Below are 21,922 nucleotides of genomic sequence, written 5' to 3' on the forward strand. Positions count from 1 at the left end.
CCCTTTTGAAGGGAACCCATTCTCCAGAGCCGCCCTCAGAAAATCCCACTGGGGAGCCACCGCTGAAGAAACAGTGCAAGAGGGAAGCACCTTGATTCCCCGGAGGAATCTATCACTGAAGACACAGATTGTGATGAGGGGGAAGGGTCCCCACGGTCTCCCCCCAGACGACATCTCATTTAGAGACATTCTCGAAATCCTCAAACAGCAGGGAGACTGGAAGTCCTCTAGCCCTTTTTCTGAGGAATCTGTGTTCTTGCAGGCCTTCTGTGCCTGGTCATCTACTTCCTGGGTGGCCCCACTGGCAGATGACCTTGTTAAGCTCATTGTGCAGCATGCCTGGAAGGGACAACGTAGAACCTGTCCCCCGGAGGCCAGACAAAATGTTATCTACACCTGAAGACCAGCCCTACTGGTCCAAGCAGTTGACGGTTCATTCTATGGTTGTGGCAGCGGCCACCAAGAGGGAACTGGCAGAAGATAGTTCCACCGTCCATCCTCCGAACAGGGAGTCCCGGACCATGGACAGACTAGGGAAGTGGACCTATGCTTCAGCGACCTTCGCCATCCGGTCGCTAAATTATCTGGCACACTTTACTCGCCTCCAAAGAGACCTAATTTCAGAATGTCTTCCTCTTTGGCAGGGGTACTGCCTGATGAGGTGCGTGACATGGTCGCCTTGCGGCTAGCTACCTTTGAATCCATCTCGAACTCCTCGATGCATTTGATATCTCAAACCACCAAGGGGGCAACTCAAGCTGCCACATCAGGCATTGTCATGAGACGTAATGCTTCGATGCAGTTGTGTGACTTTACTTTGCAGACCCCTTTAAATCTTCCTTTGTCAATGCACCTGTTGACGAATCTGCACTTTTTGGACCCAAAGTACGAGACACAGTTGCACGAAGTGAGAAAGATGGAAAGACCTTATCTGCTGTGGGCATACACTTTTCCAACCCCCAGAGATCCTACTCCAGGAAACAGAAAGGAGGAAAAATGTGGTCCAAGAAATCCAAAGGATCTTTTTCTGACACTTGTGGTGAACAACCCCCCTGGGGCAGAGGGGGCAACTTGTCTGGAAAACTGCCCTTTTGGGGTAGAGGGGGTCTGCGTAACCAGGGCACTAGAGATTCTTTCTCCGTCTGACCCTACCAGTGCTCCTGAGCTGTGGCCCAATTGCTTTCCATTGGAAGCAGCCAGGGGTCATTTTTCTCTGCACCTACCAGCTTGGCATGTTACTACCTATTTTTGAGTGCAGAGAATAATATCCGGAGGCTACCATATACCATTCAATTTAATTCCCAGACCCGTCAAACGAATCCCTGATTTACCACCCAATCAGAGGGAATTAGCAGCCTCAGAAATAGAAAAGCTGCTAAGAAAGAGTCATCCAACCAGTCTCACCAGACCAGATAGGATCCAGGTTTTACTCGAGGTTCTTTTTAGTGCCAAAAAAGACAGGGGACTGGAGACCAATCCTGGATCTCAGCCTATTGAACAAATTTATCAAACCTCAAAAATTCCGGATGGTCACGGTACTGTCCATTCTTCCCTTCCAAGGGAGGGACAACTGGATGTGCTCTATAGACCTCCAGGATGTGTACTACCACATAAAGATGCATCACCGCTCCCGGAGGTTTCTCCGTTTCTGTCTGGGAGCCAATCACTGCCAGTTCAGGGTACTACCATTCGGTCTTTCAACAGCCCCCTGAGGGTTCACCAAATGTATGGCAGTTGTGGTAGCTCATCTTCGACTACAAGGATCCCAGGTGTTTCCGTATCTAGATGATTGGCTCCTTACCGCTTCAACCAGGAATCTCGTAGTCCACAGCCTCTCTTATACTCAAGGTCTCGCTCTTCGCATGGGGATTACAATCAACAAGAACAAATCTCAAATGTCCCCTAGGAAGACACTGGAATTTATTGGAGCAGTCTTCGACACAGCATCCTGTCAAGCCTCTCTTCCCCCCTCACAGGCTTTTGAAAATAAGACACCAAATCCAAGACCTTCTTCCTCAGACCTGTGTACCAGCATGTCTTGTACTGCAACTCTTAGGCTCCATGGCGGCTGCCATTGCGTTTGTACCACTGGTGAGGTTGCACATGAGAATCCTGCAGTGGCTCCTTTCCGCACAATGGTCATTTCTGTCTCACACACTCAACCACATGATACGTCTTCCAAACCGTTGCAAGGAAGATATGCTATGGTGAATGAAGACACAAGCGAATCTTTGGTGTCGACCGTTCTGTCTTCCCCAGCCCATGGCCATGGTAACAACGGACGCTTCACTGTTGGGGAGGGGGCATTTCCAGGGAAAGACTGTCCAAGGCACCTGGTTCCCCCATGGAGGCCAATTTGCACATAAATGTCATGGAACTGAGGGCAGTTCTCTTAGCGTTGCAAGTGTTCCATGCATCCCTACCCTCTGGGACCATTGCAATTCAGTCAGACAACATGTCAGTTGTCTGGTATATCAACAAGCAAGGTGGAACCAGGTCTTACCCCATGTGTCGGGAAGCCATAAGAATTTGGCACTGGGTGATAGCTTCCAACCGCTTTCTTATAGCAACGCACATTCCCGGGAGTTCCAAACTTATTGCGGACAATCTGAGCAGGAACATCCTGATGCCTCACGAGTGATACCTCAACCCTGTAACAGCAGATCAGATTTTCCGATGCTGGGGCAAGCCATGCTGCGATCTGTTTGCTTCCCCCCTAAACTACAAATGCAGAAGCTACTTTGCCCTGATCCCCCCTCAGGGGGAACCCCCAAGGGATGCTCTAAAGCACGATTGGCCCCCGGGGTCTTCTGTATGCCTTTCCCCTCATTCCAAAATTTATCCAGAAAGCTCAGAGGCTGAGAAGCAAAGTGATTCTAATTGCAACCTACTGGCCCCGTCAAGTCTGGTTCCCGTGGCCTCATCTGATTCACAGCCCGTGGATCCTGGATCACTCCCATGACCTGTTATCTCATCCTCCGGGACTGATTCATCCGAACCTCCACAGTCTCAAGATCACAGCTTGGTTCCTCCACTTCCAGTGGTTGCCAGGCTGCCTGATATCCCATCTCCTGTTCGTGAAATTCTTCTGGCTTCACACAAGCCTTTCACCAGGAAAGTTTATTCTACTAAATGGACTAGGTTTTCTATTTGGGCCAAAGATCAGAACATAGATCCCTTCTCTATGTCTATTCAAAAGATTCTTCAATACCTGACTACTCTTTTTTACATGCAGGAGCCTCTGCATCGACTATCACTGTACATTTAGCAGCTACCGCCAATTTTCATAGTGGACTTGATAATTCTTCGATTGTCACACCACATATGCAAGACATTTTTGAAAGGAGTATTACACGTTAAACCTCCGGTCAATCCTTCCTTAGAACCCTGGGACTTGACTTTGGTGTTTCAGTCTCTCACAGGTCCTCCTTTTGAGCCCTTTGATTCATGTGATTTAAAATATTTGTCGTGGAAAACTTTACTTCTAGTAGCACTTACCTCAGCGAGAAGAGTATCTATCTGAACTGCAGGCCTTGAGTGTCAAGAGACCTTACTTGATCTTCCACATGGATAGGGTGTCCCTTCGTACTGACCCTTCTGTTTTTTTCCATTAATCAATCCACTGACCTGCCGGTTTTCTTTTCTCGGCATTCTAATAGAGGGGAGTACCTTTTGCACACCCTTGATGTGCATCGGCAGCTTCGTTATTTGGGCAGGACTACATTTTTTAGGAAAACAGATCAATTGTTTGTGTCCTTTGCAGGACCCAGATTGGGTAAATCTGTTTCCAAAGTGACTTTATCCTCCTGGCTTAGAAACATCATTAGACTTTATCCTCCTGGCTTAGAAACATCATTACCTTTATCTACCAACAGAATAAGCTATCCTTATCTTCTAGAATAAAGGCTCAGTCTACCAGATCTATGGCTACTTCTATAGCATTTCATTCCAGAGCCTCTATGGATGATATTTGTGTAGCAGCCACTTGGGCAAGACCTCATACCTTTATCTCTCATTACAAATTGGATTTGGCCTCCAGGGGATGAGCATCTTTTGGCTCTATGGTGCTCAGGAATATCCTTCCTTAGGGCCACCCAAGACTCAATTAGCTGGGGACTCAGTCCTCTTTGTAATGAATGGACCAAGATTTGCAACATCAGATAAAGAAGTTGGGTCTTACCATAACGTTCCATCTGTGTTGTGGATCTTTGTCCATTCATTACTTCCCGCCCTCCTTCCCCCTGCCTGGACTCCTGGTGGACATTAGGAACTCCTGGTTAGGGTATTTGCTCAGACAGAGCCTTCTACTATTTTTCTATTACTACCCCTATTATATAGGGGCGGGCAAACTCGATCTGAAGTAACTAGGAGAGGGGCATTATGGGTAGGTCTTAGCTGAGAGTTTTTGGCTGGCGCAAGTTTGGAAACGGCCATATCGGTTCCAAGGATGGAACCGAAGTCCTATTTGTAATGAATGGACAAAGATCTATAACACAGATGGAACGTTATGGTAAGACATAATTTCTTTTTTTCAAATTATAGAAAGTAGGTATATATATTCCAACATTAAAAGTAAGTTAATATGAGTTATCTAGTGGTGTTGCACATAGATGCAAGCATGAATGAATTAGGAGGCGACATGAGTGCCACTTCACTAAAATGGCACTCAATGACATCAACATTTTTCTGTGGGGAAGACTTCAAAGCTATGCAAGGAGGGAAAAGTCCTTTTACCCCAACGTTATTTTTCTGATTATCTGAAAATAACCACATCCAGGGGGGAGGAGAATGATTTCCAAAAGGTTACAAAATCAATTTTGAGCAGCCATGTGCAAAAACCAAGCTAAAACTGCGGTGGTGGTGCTGCGGTAGCGCTGTTGCCTCACAGTAAGATGTTGTCCTGTTCGATTCTCAGCTAGAGCGTCTTCTGTCTGGAGACATGCGTGAATGGGCGTACCTTCGTTGAAGGTTGTGCGTCAGGGCTGGCAACTCGGCATGTAAAAATCTACTGCCAATCATTAGCGGACTGAAGTTCTGCTGTGGCGACCCCTAACCGGGAAAAGCCGAAAGAGACAACATCATGTGCAAAAACCAAGCTGCTTCATGCCTAGCTGTGGCTAATCATACATCTACTGTTGGGAATAAAATAACGGTTTAATTCTGCTCTGTCTTGCCAACGTGCTGTCCACAATCAGATAGCAGCTTTATTTGCCTCCACAGAAAGCTTTTTTTTCTCGCTGTTGCTTGTATTGTAGAGTGTGATAGGTCAGGCCTTTTATGGCAAGACATTTGTCTGTCAGTTTATATCCTGAATTAATCTATGTTTCGTATAAGAAAACATTTCTATACACTTTTAAAGCATGTTTTTTTTTTTTTTTTTTTTTTTTTTTTTAGGACGAGGAGGAAAGTGATGAAGATGAAGGCATTTGGTACAAGATGGTGTTTGTTGTAAACATGGAGCTCAACATGGGTGTTGGGAAGGTAGCATATTTTCATACTGTTTAATATTTTAATAGTGAAGTTTGCAGTTATGTTCTAAAGTCAAAGAACAATGCTTTGAATGCCTTAAAAATCTCCTGTAAGTAAAATTAAGCATTTTAAGTTAGTCACAGAAATTTTAATTTTTTTAGACCAGAAAATTACTTGGGACTGATATTTCATTTTGTTGTATTTGGCCATATTCATGATTCTTTCATTCCACTGGCAAAGATCATTCTCCCTCTTTGTCTCTATCATCTAGTCATTCATTCATGTGTTTGCTTGATGGTTCGCACAAACTTCTAATTCTAATTTCCCATTCTCCACATCTGCAGTGTTTTGCTCCATTACCCCAAAAAACACTTATTTATTCCAGACAGCAAAGTCTATGAAGAATAGCCACTCTGGAAGGTAACAAAAGGGACAAATTGGGAGCCTACCTGCCGGTACCACCTTACATAGGGGTGCATGTGCACAGTGATGCTTAGGCTGACAACTTGTATAGACTCCTGGAGACGTGCTCTCAAAATGTCTTGTGACATATTGGCAACTGGATGGTTGCCAGGTACACCTCACTAGCCATTGCCATGGCACACTGCCACATACCCACAACTCCTGAAGAGTAAGCTGTCATTCCTGTTGAGTAGGATAGCATGGCTGTTTGCTGTATTAACATGTAGACTGTATGGAAAGGCTCTGAGTGTATGGCATAGAGCTATCAACTTTCACTGCTTTTAGTAACCATCTGCATCCCACAAGAGGCAGTTTTCTAACAGACAAGCTAAGCTGCTGTTTCCTGATGCCTCATGAATTGTCAGTGTTTCTGTGGCATTTAAGAACTTTTTCACTCTGGGATACTGCACTGTGTGACCCCAATGCCTTTCCAGCCAATGCCAAGTATGCCAACTTCTTGAATGCAGGCCACTGATGCCTTAACATATAAAAGATTCAATCGACTCCTTTGTGACTTTGTCATTTCCTTTGCTGATAGGATTGATCCCAAAAAACATTTGATCACTATGATAGTTCTTTTTTGGCCTAAACAAGCAGGGTTTCCTCTTCTGAGGCCTTTTCTACTTTAAAAGCCCTCCTGTCAAGATATTATCTCTGCCTGTAGGCAGATCACATCCATACCTTTATTCCACCACAGTGACAGCCTTTTGCTTCTCGAGCTACATTGACCGGTAAAGGTTCTGCTTTCTATAAGAGTATAGTATCTATAATTTCCTCACCTGAGACCACCTTCCTAAAAGACTTAATGGGATAAGTGGACCCACTTTTCTGTTTGGGCAACCAGCAAAGCCATAGATCTGTACAAACAGAATGCTGGAGTTTGCAAAAATGGAGACTCAGGTGAGCTGTTTAATTGAAAAGCATTGCTAACACGATGCTGGGACTTTAGTAAAGGGGGAAAAAAACAAAATAAGGCGTTTGACCTCTTAATGACATATGCAATGATGTCATAAAATGAGAAGGAAGTTGAGGTGGGAGGAGAAATGGCAGAGAGGTGGGTTTGTGAGTTTTGAAAGGGCTATGGTTTTTGGTCCAGTTTTCGCCACATAGAAAGATAGCAACCCTGGGTTGAATAGAGAGCGAATATAATGCCCGTTTTATTATGTAATTGGAATGATAACTTATATTGACTTGAATGGGATACCCTTCATTATTAATTGGGCTAGATAAAAGGATTTCCTGAATACAGCTGCCTCATTGTCGTCAAAGGGTAGGGAGTTCTCAGTGGTAAGATCTCTGATGACCATTCATTCCGGAGTGAGGTGATGTAAGCTGCTACTGAAATTTGTTTAGCAAAAGTGACAAACAGTGCTGCACTCTGCATGTAATTTAAACCCATTTCTAATACACCAATGATTTGTATGGAGTAGCCCTTGCTGTGATAACATCATATCAGGTTCTGAGTGAATGACAACACCCAACTTGGTCTTCAGCAAATTTAGTTAACCATAGGTTTGGGTTAGTGGTTTGGAAATCTAAGTAGATATTAAATAAAAGGGGTCCTAGTACTGAGTCCTGAGGAACATCATTAGTCACCTTTTTGTTTTCTGAGGTGACATCTGCTACTCAATTTATGCAAGATAATGTGCCAGACAGTTTGCTATCCAGATTACAACATAACAGCCTACATTTGGGCCTTTAAGTTTGTTTTTAATTCCAGCATGGGGAATGGTTTCAAATGCCTTGGCCATATCCAGGTGCTCTGTATGATCTACATAGTTGCCATCTGCAGCTTCAGTGACCCTCTGAAAGAAGTTTACTGACTTAAGCAGACTTGCTGTTCCTTTGATAAAGCTATGTTATTGTGGATGTAGAGCCATACATTTTTTTATCTGAGCTTATGATTAGGCTTATTAAGTTGGTGGGTCTGTAGATGGAGCTGCCTTTATGGAGTGACATAATGATGGCTGATTTCCACTACCCTGGCTGTAGTTAAGCTGAATAGTTTTAGGAGAGATTCAGAGAGGATATTTTTGGTGCTGTTTCATTCTGATTATTGAAGAGAGATCTTTTTACAGTTTTACCATAAGTTGGTTTACTGACATCTTATAGAGGTATGAGTGAGCTTATATGTTGCTTACTGACCATCTGTGCAAGTGAGTGGTTGACCTCCAGGTAAAATTAATAAGTATACCTCTCCTAAATCTTGTCATGCTAGTTCAGTAGTAAGTGGTTGTTGTGAACATTAAACTGTGTTCCTTCAGTATACCAAGTGCGGTGAGGTTGGAAACATCAGGAATTGAGGTAAACTGGGCCTCCATGCTTGCCAGGTGGGGGTGCAGAGAAAATACGTTGGGGAGACTAACATTGCTTTGGAGGAGAGATACTAGGTGCAGTGCAGATGCGCTAACACTGATGCAGCTATTATTTGAACCTGCAGAGAACAAGTTACATAATTCAATAGTAATGCATAGCAAGGGTTTGATGCAACACACAACTTAAGTGTAATAGCAATATTGCAAAGGCAGAAGAGGTTGTGTATAGGTTCATAGGTAGGTACTAGGCTATCGGCCCTGGGGCCTATACAAGCCCAGCCAAAAAGGTACCTTGGCTTTTGCCACCCAAGAAAATTATTTTCCTGTGCCACTGTCGAGCAGAGCCGCAGAGGTGATCCCCGGGGTGAATTTTTCCCATCCAATCATCAAGATTTTTTCTTGAAAAGTGCTAATGAGGACCTTTGTTTGATATAGATAGGTAGTTTATTCCAGAGTATGGGAAGTCTCTGGGACAGGAATCTATCCCTCCGGCATGTTCCGTTTATTGTGGTGACAAGGTTTAGGTCCCTAGAGTGTGTAGCTTGGAGGGATTGGGATTTCTGTAAGTGGAGCATGTCCAACAGCTCTGGGTTTGACATAGCTTTGTATGTTAGGCAGATATCACCTCTGAGTAGGCGATATGCGACGGAGTAAAGCTGGAGTTTTTTGAGACTGTCTGCGTAGGGCATCTGTTTGAGGCTGGTAATCCTCTTTGTGAGGTATTTCTGTGGCCTTTCCAGTTGTTGCAGATGTCTTGTGAGGTACATACCAAAAGGGGTGGTGTACTCTATAATGGGTCTAATGAGTAGAGGGGAACAATGACCTCTTTTTTTCTAGATGAGAAACCTTTTGTGATGAGGTGTGCACCATAGAAGGATTTCCTGACTACTGTGGCAATGTGATTATCAAAGGAGAGACTATTGTCCACCTGTGTCCCAAGGTCTCTTATCCCACTTTCGGTGTTAAGTATACTACCGCCTATTTTGTAGTTCATGGGTACAGAGTTTTTAACCAAAGGGGATGACAATGCACTTTTTGGCATTGAGCTTGAGGCCGTGACTTTGACACCAGGCATCTGTCTCAGTGAGGCCCTTTTGTAGGATGTCCACATCATTAGGAGTTTCAGTTATGGCTCCTAGTTTGCAGTCATCTGCGAACTTCGTTAGCCAAAGACCTTCTGTGTTAGCCTGTACTTCAGAGAAGTAGATACCAAACAGGAGAGGACCCAGGACTGAACCCTGTGGTACTCCATTTTTCACTGGTCTGAAGTCTGATTTGGAGTCTGCTACTTTCACAGTGTGGGTTCTTTCAGTGAGCCAGTTGGCAACCCATCTTGTGACATAGGGATTTATACCTAGTTTAGTGAGTTTATCTATAATTCCAGAGTGGGGGATGGTGTCGAAAGCCTTGGCAAGATCTAGATAGGCTGTGTGAACCACCTTACCCTTGTCTACGGCTTTGATGACTGCTTCAAAGAAGTCTATCAGGTTTATGAGACATGATCTGCCTTTTACAAACCCAAACTGGGTGGGATCCAGAGTTTGGAGATTACCAATATCTTTGTTTATAAGTTCCATGACGATATGTTCCATGGCTTTGCAGATCAGGCTCATCAGGCTAATGGGGGTGGTAGTTCCGGGGTCCGTGGTGACTCCCCCCTTGTGGAGTGGGATAACCGTTGCTGTGCGCCATTCAGCAGGAACAAAGCCTGAGGTGAGGCTATGATTGAACATGGTACTTAGGTGGGGTGCCAGTTCGTTCTGTGTAGTATATGTAGTAAGATCTGAGAGTAGTACTCTGTTGTAGTTTAGTGTAAAACACTATAATAGTAAAAGAGCAGTACACAAGTTCTGTATAATAGTAGGGTGAGGGCTGAATAAGTAGTAAAAAATTCCACACTATAGAATAGCTAGCTTAGATGCCACCGGTAGTATAACTGAAGGTCGGCTCATATGTCTCACACCATGCATTTCAAGGCTTGCATGCCACTAGTAGAATGAATAGATGTGGACTTTGGAGATGCCTTCTGTTGCCAGTATTTTTGTAGTATTTGGAATAAGCATGCTAAGGAAATAAGTACTGTTAAGAGTATTGTTGAATTTAAGTTGAATTTGCTGGCATACTGTTGCCCTTAAACCACACACATTTGTTGTAAAAGCCACTTCTAGCAGCATGATTTCCCATTTAGCAAGTTTACTGTTGACCTTCAAAGCATGCAGCTTTGAAGAATTAGTAGGCTGAGATGCAGCACAGTGGTGGTTTCTCTTGATTTGTCAGACTCTGTTGCAGCACAAATGAATGCAGCCACCAGACGTAGTTATGTTAATATTACTAACTTAAATACAAAAGATCCAGGATAGTTGCTCAACGTAATGCATCCCAGGTTATCCAAGTGCAACTATCTCTGGGCAAAACTGCAATCCAAATTGTAGCTTCCTACAGATCCCCCACCATGCCCCAGGATTCCCACTCCTCTTTTCTTGTTGTACTGGAAAATATTAGGGTTCAGCCAAACACCCTAATAATGGGGAACTTCAATTACCCCACCATTAACTGGGAAAACTACTCGTGTACCAACTCCTTAGCTCAGTGCTTTCTGGAATTCATAAACTCCAATGCCCTGAATCAACTTATCCACACCCCCACCAGGGGCAACAATATCCTAGACCTAGTCATTACCAACATGAGTGACCGGTGTTCCACACCTGAAGTCAACTACTCGTTGGTCCGATCCGACCATAAGCTAATCACCCTTGATATCCACATCCTGCCCCCACCCCCCATTAAGGAAACCACGGTAAAAAATTTCTCCAAAGCCAACTTCATGCTTCTTAAGACAGAAGTGGTGAACTTCATGACAGCCATGCAGATGGACAATACAGTTATGACTGCTGAATCCTACACAAATGCACTCTATAAGCACTTACACGAGTGCATGGATCATGCTCTCACAAATAGAACCAAGATGCTATCCTCCAAAAAAAGAAAGCCAATCTGGTGGTCCCCTGCCATAAACAAACTGTACAACAGAAAGAAGAAACTGCTGCAAAAGAGAGTAAAATCCCATGAATGGAGGAGCTCCCTGGTCAGCCTGCATAAGAAGCCGAGATCCCTTATAAGATCCTCCAAAGCTAGCTACGTAAACAAAATCGTAACTAATTCTAAGGACAACCACAAAGCATTCTATAGCTATGTCAAGAATCTCGATGGCACCACCCAGATCTGCTCTGGGTTACAGCACAATGGCACGAAAATTACAGAACCAACTGATATTGCCAACATCCTGGCAGATAGGTTCAATGATAACTTTAGCCCCCCCCACCCCTCACCCACTAAAGGGCCCATATCTATACAGGAAGAATGCAGAGTCCCTGTAATCACAACTACGCAGGTAAAAGCTGCACTCTCTAAAGCCAAAAAGACAGCATCCATGGGACCGGACAACATCCCAGGCTGTGTTTTACACGAACTTCAGAATGAACTGGCTCCCCTCTTAAGCACCATGTTCAATAATAGCCTCTCATCAGGCTTTGTGCCCACTGAATGGCGCACAGCAACAGTTATCCCACTCCACAAAGGGGGAGCCACCACTGATCCCGGGAACTATCGACCTATTAGCCCGACAAGCCTGGTCTGCAAGGCCATGGAACATATCATCATGGAACTCATTAACAAAGACATTGGTAACCTCCAAACTCTGGATCCCATCCAGTTCGGATTTGTGAAAGGCAGATCATGCCTCCTGAACTTGACCGACTTCTTTGAGGCAGTCACCAAAGCTGTAGATGAGGGTAAGGTGGTTCACACAGCCTATCTTGACCTCGCCAAGGCTTTCGACACCATCCCCCATTCTGGAATTATAGCTAAACTCACTAAACAAGGTATAAATCCCTACGTCACAAGATGGGTTGCCAACTGGCTCACTGACTGAACCCACACTGTAAACGTTGCAGACTCTAAATCTGATCTCAAAGCAGTGACAAGTGGAGTACCACAGGGTTCCGTCCTGGGACCTCTCCTGTTAGCCTGTACTTCAGAGATGTAGATACCAAACACAGAAGGCCTCTGGCTAATGAAGTTCGCAGATGACTGCAAATTAGGAGCCATAGTCAAGTCCCCAAATGATGTGGACATCCTACAGAAGGGCCTCGCTGAGACAGATGCCTGGTGTCAGAGCCATGGCCTCAAGCTCAATGCCAAAAAGTGCAGTGTCATGACCTTTGGTAAAAACTCTGTACCCATGAACTACCACATAGGCAGCAATCCACTTAACACCGAATGTATGATAAGAGACTTTGGGACACAGGTGGACAGTAGTCTCTCCTTTGATAGTCACATCGCCACAGTAGTCAGGAAATCCTATGTGGCACACCTCATCATAAAAGGGTTCTCATCCAGGAAAAAAAGAGGTCATTGTTCCTCTGTACCTACCTATGAACTTATGATGTAAATATCAGTAGCTGTTGATGGCTGGTGCAATGACCTGGTCTGGAAGTAGCAAGGAGCTCTCCTAATTTGAGCAGCAGATCAACATGCAACAGTAAAGAAATGTATGTATAAAAGAGCAACAGCGGCAAGACAGTGCAGTCATGTCGAGAGTGATAAGGAATTTTTGTAAACAAACGGCAGCAGTAGCTCACAGCTCATTGCAGCTTAAATCTGAATAGTAGCAACCATGCAGATTAGGAGGGTAAACCATCCTGAATGTTGGGAACCTTGGATAACTGATATAAGCACTTCAAACCCAATTGTTTTTAGTGCAATCTGACTGCACCCGTGATGCAGCTAAATCAAATCTGAGTAGATCTAGTCAGTCCACTAGCAGTATGTCCCAAGGAAATGCAGCATGTAGCAGCAAGTCCAGCTAGTCAGCGCATTTTAAAAGCTACACTTGAAAGTCACAGCCAGTCAGAAGAAAATAGCCATAAATTAAGCCTAGTACAAGTAGAATGCCCAGAACACGAGCAATGTACTGCTTTCACTGAAAAATTTGTCCTAAGTGAAGAAAATTATGGCATAATAAACAAACATTATTAATAGTAAATGCACTTTACAAACTCAAAGAATTGGAATTAAAAAAAATCACTTCCCTGATAGTCTGACTTGTATGGACAAATTCAGTTAGAACTGGACTTTCCAGTAGCAAAATAAAGCAAAGAAATGCAGCACAAAGCAGCCCAGCCAAATAGAGCAACAGGTCCAGACTTACAGCACAGTTTATAAACATCGTACTTTCAAAATCCCAGCCAGTCAGAAAATCGGCTGTAAATTCAGCCTGAAGTGGGCAGAATTCTGCAACTACTATCAGATTTTGTGTTCCTAGAAACAAGAAAAATAAAAAAGCCAAAAAGTATTCCAAACAAACAACACTATGAGACAGTCAACTATTTTAAAATCACTCCAGTCCAACCAGCACCTGCTCCACTAATAACTCATAATGCTTTTATATGTATTTGTTTATAATACCTGGTGTCTTTGTCACCTTGTTCTGAACATGAATTATTAAACCTTCTCTATGGTACCTCTTCCTTTGCACTTAGTATTTCAATTTACATTAGCCCTGCAAGTAGATGGTATAATTATGCTTGATGCTTTTGTGTATGTGCATAATCCGTTAAACAGCAGTCCACATCAAACCCCATCACACTTGCTGTTACGAAGCTCTCTTGAAAGTAGTCTGAACAAATTCTTCCAACTCTTAATAGCTTTTTGTAACTGTCCCTTTCCCTTGAGTCACAGCAATTTCCAGACCTTCCATGATACTCCATTGAGACTTAATCCTATCACCTTATATCAGAGAAGCTGAGGTTTAGGCTACATTTATTCAGGCACCTTCTCTCACTGCGCCTACCACTCAATCTATTAGGATATATATCACAAATAGGGCCTCTCTGGCTTAATTTCTTTAACATTTCTCCCTGCCAAATTATTTCCTCCTCTTTGGGATTATTATAGTTCATCGCTGTCTGGCCAAAACCTACACATTAATGCATGCAATAATGTAGTAAAATTGTATAGATGCAGGCCTCCTTCATAGTGTATGAGCAATATATGCTTTGCACTTCTGAATCCAGATTAAATGCCACATAAACATTAGTGAAGCCATCCTCCCAAGTGATATATATGGTTCAGGACATGATAGAACCTACCAAAGAACTGGTGTCACCATTCTTGTTAAGGAATATCTGAAATGTTACTTTTTTAGCAGTCATTTCCTTTGTATTAAAGAAAAAGGCTACTAAGTTACTGCATACCAAACTAAGTAGCATCTGTATCTACCCCCCCAAAACACACACACATGCACACTCACACACAGAGCCCTAACTAAAGCTTCCCTCTGAAGATGCTGTAGCTTAGAGTTGAAAATACCAAGTCAAAGCTCCTTTGCATTTGGTGATTTCAGCTGTACAGCTCATCACTGAAGTATTTACATCTGTACGGGCAAAGCTAGTTAATCACTCTCTGTGTTCACATAACAGTACTGTTATCAACATAAGTTTTTAGGTAGGTACTAGGCTATTGGCCCTTGGGCCTATACAAGCCTAGCCAAAAAGGTTCCCTGGCTTTCGCCACCCAAGAAAATTATTTTCCTGTGCCCCTGTCAAGCAGAACCACAGAAGTGATCCCTGGGGTGGATTTCCTATTACCCATCCAATCATCAAGATTTTTCTTGAAGAGTGCTAATTAGGAGCTCTGTTTGACATAGATAGTCTGTTCCAGAGTATGGGAAATCTCTGGGACAAAAATCTATCCCTCCAGCATGTTCTGTTTATTGTGGTGACAAGGTTTAGGTCCCTAGAGCGTGTAGCTAACAGGATCCTTTTACCGCTCCTCTCTAATATTGTGGCTGCTAGAGCCATGCATGACTTGATTTAACTCCTCTCTAAAACTCCTTTCTTCTCTCTGCTTCATCCAAAGTTTACACAAATAATCCAACAATCTCCAAAATAGTCTCCTCTTCTGTCACATTTCACTCCCTCACAGTCTGCAAGGCCCTAAAGCTCTCCTAACTCATCTCTTTCTATACCATATCCTTAGGATACTGCTCAAGCTGTAATGTCTCTATTCTTAACTCTCTCACCATCTTTCTGCTTCACTAACTTTCTGGCTATTATTTTCCTAACTGAAACCCACATTCTAATTTTCATGTACTAGAACAGTTAATGTCATATAATGCACTACCTACATACTACTTTTGGACACGGTCTACTCATAAGCTATGTGTATGGTGAGAGTGACCATCACTATCTTATGTTTTAACTCAATAGAATTGTCTAATGTGTAATCTTGTAACATAGTTCAACTTATTTTTGTATAGCATTTCTAATGTCATTTGTATTGGATTGGATTATACTATATTTGTTCTGTATGTGGAGCTTTTCTCCCCAGGCCTCTGCCAAAAACTGGTTCTGTAGACCCAGTCAGACCACCCTGGTAAACAAATGTCAAACAATAAATAAATGTACAAACATCCCCTTAGTCCTGTTAAAGTCCTCCATCTCATTCTCCTCTCTGCTCATCTATTCCTTTTCTTTCCCTTACCTCCTCCACCACCTTCCCACTCTTCCTAAATCTAGCCACCAGAAATAAACCTTTTTGTTATCATAAGGCATATATCTTTAATTGTACCCTGCATTCTTTTTAATCCTTTCTTGCAATACTTTTATGTTAATATGAGATTGTTGTCTTTTCTCTTAATCTTAATTTTTTCTTGTGTTCCGTTTTCAATAATATTCTTATTTAGTACTTGTATTCTCTGCTGGCGCTTTTCTCCCTGGGTCTCTGCTACAAAGGATCTTTGCTGTATTGGACTTGACTGGTAAACAAAAGTAAATTAATTAATAACCATCATGTGACCTTTGCCAACAGGTTGTCTTCTGAAGCCGTGCTTGCATATGCATTAGAGTCAGGAGTTTAAATTAAATTAAACTGTATTCACCCTGTCAGCTGGTTGATCTTAGATCATGTTCTCTCTGTTATCAACACTCTGGTCTATTTTCTAGGTACCATTCAAAGCATCATTATAAAATCTGACCTGACAAAGTCCTTCAGACTCAGACATGTTTTTCAGCCTTGGATAGCTAAATATTTTAAGCTTTTTAATGATTACTAGGGACAAAGCAAGGGTCATTATAGACCATCATCCACCCTACTTCTGCATTAAACAAAAGTGAGTTGTTCTTATGTGCAGATTTGCACCATTGAATAGGTTCAATCGGTTGCTTCTCTCTAGTAAGTTTTCCACTCGTTCTCTCCTTCTAGATATGCATAACAGCACACTATTGCTGAAACTTTTTAATTATTTTTGAAACAGCAGTTCTTTCAATCCTTATCTTTTAACAGTAACAATATAAATGACTGCATACACATTACAATGTTAAATTTCACTCTCAATGTACTTCATCATCAACAACCCATTTTTTCCCATTTTGTACATGGATTTGGGGGTCATGGGTGGCATAGTGGATAGTATTGTCACCTCACAGCAAGCGGTTCCCCAGTTTGATCCTTAGTTGGGGTTCCTTCTCCTTGGAGTCTCTATGTCCTCCCTGTGTTTGCGTGAGTTTCCTCTGGGTGCTCTGGTTTCCACCCACATTACAAAGACATGCATGCAGTAAGGTGGATTTGACACAATAAACTGACCATAGATGTGAGTGTGTGGTGTGGAAGAATTACCGCTGTAGGGCTAGCCACCCGGTGGTGTAAACCTTGGCTTTAGATGATTGTCACTGTTGAAGTGACACCCTGACACCATATGTTTAAAAAAAAAATGGTTAAAGGGTTGTGGCTGGTTGGATGGATTTTGGAGGTCATATCAACTATCTCAATCTCTCTTGTTTCACTGCTGCTCTCCTGCTTTCAGCAGTCACACCTGACTGGCTCAGGTCTTCTCTCACACAATCTGTCCACCTCTTGGCCTGATGCCCTCATTTCCTCTTGCCTTTTTCCTGTCTGTCCCAAATCATCTTCACCAGATTGTCTTTTGCTTTAATGCACATGTTCCTGAAGCACCACAATCTGTTCTTTTTGATCTTCTCTGCTGTTTGGAGCTGCTTTGGCTCCTGCTGTGCATATTCTGATTTTTTTCACCTGTCCCACAGTGTGCATCCTACCACCTATTTCAGGCAATTAATTTCTATTACTTCTAGCTTCCTCAACTGCTCTGCCTTATACTGCCCAACTTCCTGTACCACACATTAAATACTGGTCTCTACACTGTTTTGTACATCTTACTTTCCGGCTTCTTTGGAGTTCTTTTGTCATATACTACCCCTGACAGTGCCAGTTGACTGCAACTCCACTGATTATAGCTTTCTTTTTTTCTTTTACAATAAAGCTCTTCATTGAATTATCACTTATGACGTAGCAATCGTTTAATTTATGTAAATGAAAACAAACCATATTGACATATTTCATTTGCAAACATTATACTTCACTTTTAATCTATATGGTCATTTTCAAACATTACATAGCTCGTTCAATTCCTGCCTTCCGTTGAACTTCATTCCTCCTCCATAACATTGTTCTGCATGTATTGTTGCCACAATTCCCATTGTTTTTCTATGTAATTTGTTCCTACACTTTTGTAAAGATGGAGCTTCCAGTTCTTTTACCTTCGTTACTGTATTCAGTTTTTCTAGTATAGTTGCTTTAGACTTTTGATTTCCATGTTCTAGTAGTTGCTTTTTTAGCAGCCACCAGAATTAAACTCAGCAAGGCCATACTATGTCGAGGAAATTACAATTCTGTACCAAAGCTCAAAAAAAATTCCTTAGTCACACCAATTTGCTCACTGTGTATTTCCTACAGAGTAGTCTTCATGGAATTTTTAAAGTCTGCCAATTCATTACACTCCTAAAATATATGTTGGCAATTACCTCTTTCCTCCCCAATACACTTCCAGCATTTGCAGTCTACCAGAGGAAAAATTCTGTGGAGTCTGCTTAGGGTATAGAAATACTTATGCAAACGCTTACAAGCAAAGATCTTTGTTAATTTTGTTTCCCAAAAAGACTTGAAACTATCTCAGAATGGTCCACAACACTAAAATTTCCTTTTCTGACTTTTATCAGGTATAAAATAATAACATCTGCAAATAAAGCAAGCTTTTCTTGATTACCATACCAAGTATATACTTGAATTTCTGAGTCCCTTATTTTCTTTGCCAGTGGCTTTAAATATAATTCAAATAACAAAGGGGAAAGAGAATACCCCTGGTTGGTTCTTTTTCTCAAACAGAACGTATCAGAGAGGAACCCCCCACACTTTAATTTTTGCCTCCGATTCCTCATATATCCTCCTAATCAACCCTATAATTTTATCAGGGAATGTAAATGTTTCCTGTCGCTCATCTTGTTTCCCATTAAAGACAAACAGGCGGGGTAGTTTGTTTACATGATTTATTACACAGAAACGCATCAGGATGGATAGCAACAGTACAAAATATAAACAAACTGATTAACTGACAAACCACACAGGCATACATGCTTACATCTCAACAGCTTACTACAAAATGGCAGTCGGGCTCATACGTGCTTAGTATTTTATACTCTTGTGCAAGCCCTTAGAGAGCTTCTTAAAGGTGTACACACGCATTGATCTACATCCTCCCTCTTAAATTGCCCACATTACAGTGACATGTGAAAAGAAATATGCAGTGGTATAGTGAATAAAATAAACAACATTCATGTCCTTATGTCTAAGTTGCTGTGCATCTGGAACATGGTCTGGAACTGCGTCCCAATCTAGTGATATAGCAACTAGAATTGGGTTTAGCAACAGGGACAGTCATCCGTGAACAACTTGCTTCAGCAGTTTCAGGATTCTTCTCAGGAACAGGGATATTTACTGGAATGTCCTCTGGAAGTGGAATGCTGGATAACTCCCTCTGAGATACAGAGTCTTTCTCACAGGTATGGTACTGCAATACAGGCTCAGACACCCAAATTAAATGTTTCCGATTCCACATAAATTCTTCTCCTTGCGATTCTACAATATATGATCTTGGCTCTGGACATGCACTTTTCATGACACCAATCTGATCAAAACTTTTTGGATGGCTGCATCCTCACTATCTCCCCTTCTCATAATGGATTAAGCAGCTTGCTGGTCTTATCATAATACAACTTCTGGGATAAAAGCTTCTTTAACAGACTGACTTTCATTGATCTGTTCTTGACACATGGAACCAATAATGAACTGCTAATTGGTAGTGTGGTTCTGGTTTCTGTCGACAAAAGTCTCTGCAGGAGAACCAAGATGTTTATCACGAGGAACATTTCTGAGATTCAAGCAATTCAAGAAAATATTACTATTGCCTCATTTCGACTTCTCTTGTTTTGCACTTTGAACTGCATGTTCTGCCAAACCATTTGACTGTGGGTACTTGGCTACTAGTGACATGAGTAAAATCCCACTCTTCAGCAAATCTTTTGAATTGTTGGCTTGTAAACTGTATACCATTGTCAGAAATAACTTTATGTGGACTACCATGGACTGCAAAAACGCTTCATCTTGGTAATGACCGTACTGGATGCTAGATTAGGAAGTAGGTCAATCTTGAACCAGTTTGAATAAGAGTCTACTAACACCAAGTAATGTGGACCATTCCACTCGAAAATGTCTGTAGCTACTGTCGACTAAGGTAGTTCAGGAATCTGGTTTAGCTGAGGTGGTTCTTTCTGTTGATGTGGCTTAGTACTGTTACCTACAGAACAAGATGAAAGTACTCTTTTTCAATATCCTGTGACATACAAGGCCAAAATATTAGTCCTCTTGCCCTTCTTTTGGTAGAATCAGTTCCTGGATGGCCACAATGCAGAATAGTAATATACACTTGTAAGTATTAATCACTTTTGGACCTTTCATGATGATACCATTGTCAAACAAAATCTCAGCTCTGTAAGGAAAATAAGGTTGCACTTCCACTGGTAAAGAAGATTGCTTTGAAGGCCATCCTTGACTGATAAAGCGGTTGAGCTTCTAAAGAACTGGATCTGAGGCTGTATGACTTCTAAGCTCTTCAAGACTTGTGGAAGAAAAAGTTCTCACTTCTATGACTTCAAAATCAAATTTTTCATTTTCATTCTGTTCAGTGATTTTTCTGGGCGATCTGAATAATGCATCAGCAAGCGTTTGCCTTTTGTGTAGACAAGATTGAAATTGTGCTTTTGCAATTTGAGCATCATGCGTTGCAGTCTGGCTGGAGCTGTATGCATAGGCTTTCTCAAAATAGTGACTAGAAGTTTGTGATCTGTTTGTCTGGATGGGTCTACCATAAATATAGTCATGGAACTTTGAATATGTAAACACAATTGCCAAAAGTTCTTTCCATCTGTGCATAGTGCATTTCAGTTTGAGTAGATGCATAGGCTACTGGAATGACTGCACCAAGACCAAATTTTGAAGCATCACAAAAAAGAATAACTGGTTTGTGAACATCATAGTATCTGAGAGTTGGTGGACTTGAAATTCTCTTTCAGGACATCAAATGCTCTTTGGTGGTGTTTTAGCCATGACCAATATACATCTTTGCGTGTCAGCTCTCTAAGCGGTGCTGAAAGTTGGCTCAAATCTGGAATGAACTTGCCTAGGTAGTTAACCATGCCAAGAATACATTGTAGGGCTTGAGCATTGTCTAGAGCTGACATCTCAAGAATAGCTCTTTGCTTTGAAGCATCTGGTCATAAGCCTGAACTGATAAATAGGTGACGATCATAAGTAACTTCTCATAGCTTGAATTTGCACTTCTGAGGATTCAGCTTAAGATTCACTTTGCATGCTCTTTCCAGAACTTTCTTGAAGTTTCTGTCATGCTCCATTACCTCCTACTAGAATATTATCTACTACAATAGTACACAGATACCCAGAAAAAATTTGCACCATTTGATGCTGGAAGACTTCACTGGCAGAATTTATCCCACATGGCATTCTCAAAAAAATCTGCCAAAAGGGGTACTGAAAGTAGTTAGCAACGAAGATTTCGGTCAAGCAAAATTTGCCAAAATTAACTCTTTGCATGTAAGACAAAAAAAAATCAGTGGTGGTTGGCATAAGAGCAGTGACTTCTTCAACTGTATGCATTGGATGATGAGATCTTTTCAGTGCTTTGTTTAAATCTCTTGGATCAAATCATATTCTGATATCATCTAACATTTTCTTATGAGCAGTGACCATGGAGGACACCCATTCAATTGGTTCTTCAACTGGACAAATTACACCTTGCTGCACCATTTTATCTAGCTCCGCCTTGACTCACTTCTGCATAGCTACTGGAACTTTCCGGGCTGGCCTGACAACCGGGCTGACTTCAGGGTCTAACTTCATGGAGTACACAACTGGGAGTTTGCCTAGTTTATCTTCAAAAAGATCCACATAGGTAGAACAAATAGACTGGGTGAAGTTGGAACAGTGGACTTTTAAGTTAACATGGTGCACTTCCTTTTTAAATAAAAGCAGTCCCATTTTCAAACAGTCTCTGAGACCTAATAATGACTGGACGTGCCTTTTGACCACACAAAAATGTAAGTCATAGCTGTTCCCAGCAGAGTAACATGACAGCACTACTGAAACTTTAGTTTGAATTTCTTCACCACCATAAGCAACAAGCTTCGCCCACTTAGCCAAATCAAGCTTCTCACCAGCACATATTCTAGCAAATGTTTCTGTTGACATAA

At 42.0% G+C, this 21,922-nt stretch overlaps 1 protein-coding gene across 1 annotated transcript in view; it reads left to right on the plus strand.

Annotated features, from left to right (window-relative positions):
- The window catches only part of LOC122806172 (probable peptidyl-tRNA hydrolase 2), a 292,637-nt gene that overhangs the window by 108,592 nt on the left and 162,123 nt on the right, over positions 1 to 21,922 (plus strand). The window contains exon 4 of the mRNA XM_044076408.1: positions 5,395 to 5,481. Coding sequence (XP_043932343.1) covers positions 5,395 to 5,481 — 87 coding nt within the window. The remainder of the gene's footprint in view (positions 1 to 5,394; positions 5,482 to 21,922) is intronic.

Source organism: Protopterus annectens, chromosome 7.part0 (assembly GCF_019279795.1).
Source record: "Protopterus annectens isolate FY-2018-M chromosome 7.part0, PAN1.0, whole genome shotgun sequence".
Lineage (NCBI taxonomy): Eukaryota > Metazoa > Chordata > Ceratodontiformes > Protopteridae > Protopterus > Protopterus annectens.